At 45.3% G+C, this 6,714-nt stretch overlaps 1 protein-coding gene across 1 annotated transcript; it reads left to right on the plus strand.

The window, feature by feature from the left end:
• The first annotated feature begins 2,871 nt into the window (after window positions 1-2,871).
• Window positions 2,872-4,272, plus strand: LOC119648021 (vacuolar protein sorting-associated protein VTA1 homolog). Its single transcript, XM_038049433.1, has 3 exons — window positions 2,872-3,126; window positions 3,183-3,333; window positions 3,394-4,272. Exons 1-3 carry the CDS (start codon window positions 2,949-2,951, stop codon window positions 4,007-4,009), a joined length of 945 nt encoding a protein of 314 aa, XP_037905361.1. The 5' UTR covers window positions 2,872-2,948; the 3' UTR covers window positions 4,010-4,272.
• The last annotated feature ends 2,442 nt before the right edge of the window (window positions 4,273-6,714 follow it).

The raw sequence follows: 6,714 nt of genomic DNA on the forward strand, positions 1-6,714 counted from the left end.
ATGTGACTTGATCAAAAGTATATCCCGGTGAAAACAAATAACTGTCGACATGTGCTAGGGATGGTATTCCAGGAGTACACATGGTGATATTGTTTCTTCCAAAAGCCGTAATAATAGAGACAGGGGATTTCATGGACCTCTTAATCGCTCACAATAAAGATTTCCATACGTGATTATGGAGAGTCTTCAGAAGCAAGGTTGAAGGCACGGGTAAACTACTCACGATCGGGGTGGATAAGCGATTCCTGGAGGCAATCAAAAGTCGAAGTTCCCATATCAACTATAGATTTGGTAACATATCTATGCCCGTGCACAAGGAAAAACCAAGGAAAGACACTTCGGAGGAGACATCGAGTAGAAAACTTACCGAGGTCTCCGAATGGAGGAGCCATAGTGTGTTAGACGCTTTTGCACAATTGGATCTAATTCTGGTCAACAAAGGTTATGTAAACACCTTTCAAAGGGAGGGGGGAGGGTCTGCCTCAATCGTAGACAAAATTTTTGTCAGCCCTGCGCTGGCACGTGGTATATCCTGGTGCGTCAACGAGAACTACACCGATAGCAATCACCAGGCAATCTCCTTTAGGCTATGTATGGAGTCACCGGGCAGAAGACCATCATGCCCGCAACCAACCCCAGTAGAAGTCCAAACTACTGGTGGTAAACTGAACTGGATCAGCCTTTCACCGAGCCAGAAAAGTGGCTCAAAGGGCGATAGGCAGAGTTGACCAAGCGCAAAAGAACGCGTCTATAAGGAAGCTCGCAAAACCCTCAAGCTCGCCATCCAACAGCGCAAGAGGGAATGCTTTAAGGAGCTCTGTTCGGAAGCCATGAGTTTACGTACTCATGGAGGAGCGCCTTTAGAATCGTGATGAGGCGATTCAAAGGCGTTCATCTCCGCAAATCACGTGCCCTTCACTCTTATTAAAAATTATGCAGGGTTTATTCCGCCAAAAAGAGGGGGCACTGACAGCTTCCGGCGACCTCTGAATGTAGCGACAATACCGTCGGTCACCAGTAACGAGCTACTGGAGATCTGCACTAAAATTGGAGAAAACAAAGCTCCGGTTTTGAATGGCGTGCTGAATGAAATCCAGACCGAACATGTTCGCTAAGTTGTTCGAAGCGTACTTGTCCGAGGTTATATTTCCAGCTTCATGGAAGCGGCAGAAGTTGATGCTTCTGCCTAAGCCTGGTAAACCTCCTGGTGAACCATCCTCATACAGACCCATATGTCTTTCCGACACAGTGGGGAAAATATTAGAGAAAGTAATCTACTATAGATTACTACCGGTTGTTGAGAGCCAGGGAGGCCTCTCAGATCGACAATATGGGTTCCGTAAAGCCAGATCAACCATTGATACCATCAAAATGATAACTGGCTTGGCCGAAGATGCAATCCACGGAAATGGTAGTACAAGCAAATGTTGCGTGGTGGTGACCCGGGATGTGAGAAATGCATTCAATTCGGCCAATTGGAACCTAATACGGGAATCTCTGGCGAAGATTTGTATTCCCGCCTTTCTTGCAGTTATTTTCAACAGCTATTTACAAGAAAGGAGGCTTTGGTATGACACTGATGGCGGACCCCCGGGAATACGTTGTCTCTGGGCTCCGTACTGGGCCCACTGCTGTGAAACATCATGTACAACGATGTATTTAATCTTCCCCTTCCGGAGGAGGCTACGGTAGTGGGTCACGTCGACATATAGCACTGGTTGTAATCGCAAAGGATATCGAAGATGCTGAGTTATACTCATCCGCTCATCCGAAGCGATCAGTGCTGTTAAAGGTTGACTAGAGAGTTCTGGTCTGATGCTTGCGAAGGAAAAAACGGAAGCAGTCCTCATTACCAAGCGCCGTAAAATAAATTATGCTCGTATTCAAATTGGGGGTCATATCATCACTCCTAGGCCTGCCATTAAATACTTGGGAGTGATGATAGACAGGAAGCTCAGCTATAAGCAACACGTGCAGTATGCTTATGACAAAGCATCCACTGCAAGTGTGGCCCTGGCAAGGAAGATACCGAATGTAGGAGGGCCACGGCATGCTTCCAGATTCCTCATAGCTAGAGTAGTGAGTTCGATCCTGCTCTATGCAGCTCCATTTTGAGAAAAGGCATTGCAGGTGACATTTAACGCTAACAAACTAAGTGCAGTCTACAGAAAAACAGCCCTAAAGGTGTGCTCGGCATTCAAGACTGTCTTAAATGATGCAACATTCGCCATCTCGGGTATGATGCCCATTGACATCTTAGCAGATAAGATGACGAATATATACAATGCGAAATCTATCTCTCCTTTATCGCAGACGAAGAAAACCAAATATGTGGGACAGAAAGGGTTAACCAAGATAGCCTGGAGGTCTTTTGGAACTACCACGCAGAAGCGTGATCTAGCAATTCCATTGGCATCACGTCACGTCAGGGGAAGATGTAAGGACAATTTCATAATCCTTATATCGTAATAAGTTCTGGAAATAATTCGATGGTTTGATTTCTTGCCTTGAGCCTGCCTTGTTTTGTGAAGCAGCAATTTAAGATTGTTCCGATCGACCCTCTCCGGCAGTCTTATGAGAGAAAAAAAATAAAAGAAAAGCGCACACACAAAGTTAGTAGTATTGCGTTTCGCCCGGCGTGTTTGAATTCATGTCCGAAAAAATAAACAGATTCTAATTTCCTTTTTGTCCATGTTCTGTAATATGCAACTTACCAAACATGAAATGATAGTTTTGTGGCAACCAAACATCAACGAGCTCCCATGGCTGTGACGTTCATTACAAAATAATGTCTTTCACAATAACGCCTAATCCATTTCCTATTGTGAATTGTCTCCTCAATCCCAGTGCAATGGCCAAAAACCACTGACATCATTTGACAATTGCGTCTTCAAAACAGAAACTTGTCATCGCATTAACGCCTGCTGGTAGCGTCGATACCCGTGAAAATGTCTTTGGAATTGCCTCCTTGTCCGACTAGTTTGAAGCCTATTCAGCACTTCCTGAAAATCGCCCAAGAACACGAAGCTCGCGATGTGATTGTCACTTATTGGTGTCGTTTGTATGCCTTACAAACGGGGCTCAAACTCTCCACCCATCAACCGGACGAGACCAAACTTCTGATGGGTAAGGATCGAATCATTTCTTTTTGCAATGAGTCACGCCAAGATGTTACCTTGCAGCGATTATGGAGTGGCTCGAGACTGCCAAGAAGGAAAACGCAGATAACGACTCGATTACAAATGACGTCGCCGCTCAAGCACATCTTGAGAATTATGCTTTGAAATTATTTCTGTACGCCGACAAGCAAGATCGAGAAAGCAACTTTGGAAAGTAAGTACTGTGGAGGGTGTTAATCGTGTGGCGATAAACAACTCAAGCGTCAATTTACAGGAATGTCGTCAAGGCTTTCTACACCAGCGGCGTAATCTACGACGTCCTACAAACCTTCGGGGAGCTCACGGATGAGGCAACACACAATCGCAAGTACGCCAAGTGGAAGGCGGCCTACATCCACAACTGTCTGAAAAACGGCGAAGTGCCTATTCCAGGACCCATGGGTTCGGAAGAAGGTGAAGGCGAGGCAGGTGGAGAAGAAGGTGAACAGCCACCAACTGAACCATCGCCACCACAGCAACCAAGTCCCGATCAACCCGGGCCCTCCAGTCAACCGCAGACTCCTATAACTCCCCCTAGCGATTCAAATATCCCTCATTCAACTCTCACAGCGGACGAAGTTCTTGAAAACCCAGACATGCTCCCAAAGCCTCCCGTAGAAGAGGAGAAAAACCCCGGCGGCTTTGTGCCGTTCGTGCCGCAAGCAAACACTATTCCATTACCGCCTGAATACGTCCCGCCGCCAGTTGACGTCCAACTGACTCCTGACCAGATGATAAAGGCCCAGAAATACTGTAAATATGCCGGAAGCGCCTTAAACTTCGACGACGTGAAAACTGCTATTGAAAATCTTCAGAAGGCCTTGCGACTCCTGACCACGGGTCAGGAATGAGACTAGGTTTCGGGCAACTAGGAAGGCAGGCAAATAGCTAGTAGTGTTTTCACTCCAATCAGAAAGTGCACGTCGTGTTCATCTGCTTATTTTAGGGAAATAACACCAAAACGTAGAACTGTGCATTGTAAGATGAGCTGTGAAGTGATGATGCTAATTCCGGATTTGTTTTATTTAAAATTATGATTTATTCGTGCTTAAGCTGTTTTACTAACATGTTACGATCAAAAATAAATATAAGGGAGCGTTCCCGTTTAATTCAAGGAAGTCATTTTATTCTCAAGTGGGCCCCTGTGTATTTTTATTTAACCTTTCTTCCGTCCAGAAGCTGGGTCGGTTCGTCATTATCGATAGCGCCATTTTACTCGGTCATAGTCCTGATCTAGATTGGGTCGAGACGCTCTCAAATTATTGGGTTGGGGGAAAAGAAATGTCGTATTTGTGATCGAAATTTGACGCTTTATTTAACATACTTCGAGTTTTGCGTTTGCATGGACCGGAAAAGATGGTAATCACTTGGTGCCAAGTCCGGACTATACGGTGGGTGCGATAGGACATCCCATCCGGGCTCCCGTAGCTTCTGGGGGGTGATCAAAGATGTCTGAGGACGAGCGTTGTCCTGGTGGAACACAACACCATTCTTATTGACCAATTCTGGCTGCTTCTGGTCAATCGCCTGCTTCAAACGGTCGAGTTGCTCACAGTAGAGGACTGAATTGAGGGTCTGGCCATAGTTGAGCAGCTCATAGTGGGTCATTCCCTTCCAATCCCACCAAACACATAGCATAAACTTCCTGACCCTCAATTCGGGCTTGGCGATGGTTTGGGCCGGCTCGCCGCGCTTCGACCATGATCTTTTTCGCTTGAGATTATCATACGTGATCCACTTTTCATCACCAGTCACCATCCGCTTCGAAAATGGATCGAATTCTTTTCGTTTCAGCGGTGCATCGCAGGAGTTGATTCGGTCCAAGAAATTATTTTTGCGTTAACTCTTGCCACACCCAAACATCCAGTTTTTTGGGAATTCAATCTTCTGCAAATGGTTCCAAACGGTTTTATGGTCTATACCCAGTTCCTGGCCCATCGAGGGAATGCTCACATGCCGGTATCGGTTTCTACGACGATTAGCCTACCAGTACGGGGTGTATCTTCGATATCCACTGCACCAGAACGAAATCGATCGAACCAATGCTGTGCTGTACGAATCGTAACAGTATCGGGCCCATAAACTTCACAAATTTTTTCGGCCGCCTTCGTTGCATTTTTACCTCAAGTAGTAAAACCGTAAAATATGACGAATTTCTTGCTTGATGAACTCCATTTTTGACGTGCTATAACTTGAGACTGAAAAGTACGGTCACAACACTGTCAAAGAGACACGTGTCGTCTTCAAATCGCCGTATAGTATGACCCGATGCGATAAGTACAACACAAGATATGTTTAAGTGTCGCCATCTATTGACAAAATACGACATTTCTTCTTCCCCAACCCAATATCATCAATCGTATCAAGTGATCCTTATCCCTACCGGCGTTTTCCTTGTTCCCCATCGACTTCAATTTTCATACCAATCTTTGCAATAAGTTCTCCTTAGCGCGATTTGCATGTTCACCCCATCAAAGATACCTTTTCCACGATTAGGAGCCACCCCACATCGATCGCAGATAAGCTCATTTTGTATGTGATCTTTGTCTTCATTACCACGTTCATTGTCTAGTCGGCCAGCACTTAGGACCATAGATGGCGGACGACAATGCGGTATAGTTGGGATTTCAGATATTCGTTTTTTCCATGATTATCGATCGTGTGCATTTATTAAAAATTATGTTTTATTCAGATCCAGTTTCAGACCGTACTGCATGAGGCGGTCACTCCACTTTTAATACATCACTCAATAAGTCTTCAGTCTAACTAACTTTATTCATCAACAAACTCTCCTTCAAGAGTGATACATTGAGAGTGAAGACGACGGACAAGTGCTGCCACGATCAAGCACAGAAGAAACAGTCCGTGCAATTTATCGGTTTAAAAACCATAAATCGCCAGGAGCCGATGGAATCACAGCCGAATTGGTTAAATATAGAGGCGACCTAATTGGTCGCTGTTCATCAACTGATGCTCAAAGTATGGGATGGCGAATCAATGCCTGACGGCTGGCAACAAGGCATTATTTGTCTCATACATAACAAGGGAGATATCACACAGTGCAGCAATTATAAGGTATCACGTTGCTGAGTATCATCTATAAGATATTCTCCACTATCTTGCTAGGCTGGATGGCCCCATACGCCCAGAGCGTCATCGGCCAATACCAAAGAGGCCTCATTCCAGGCAAATCAGTAACAAGTCAGATTTTCTCTCTGCAACAAGCGATGGGAAAACTGTTGGAATATGGCCATCAGTTGCACCATCTTTTCATCGAATTTGAAGCCGCATATGATAGCATAGCCAGGGTAAAATTGTACGCGGCCATGAGAGAATTCGGTATCCCAACGAAATTGATAAGACTGGACTAGGCTGACCCTGACCAATGTGCGAGGCCAGATAAAAGCAACAGGATCTGTCTCGAGACCATTTAACATCAACAACCGTCTAAGACAAGAGGATGCCCTATCATCCGTCCTCTTTAACCTGACCCTGCGTTGCCTCTTCAAGTCCTCCCAACTGCTGACCTAAGCTGATGATATTGACTTCATGGGAA

This window comes from Hermetia illucens, chromosome 2 (genome assembly GCF_905115235.1).
Source record: "Hermetia illucens chromosome 2, iHerIll2.2.curated.20191125, whole genome shotgun sequence".
Taxonomy (NCBI): domain Eukaryota; kingdom Metazoa; phylum Arthropoda; class Insecta; order Diptera; family Stratiomyidae; genus Hermetia; species Hermetia illucens.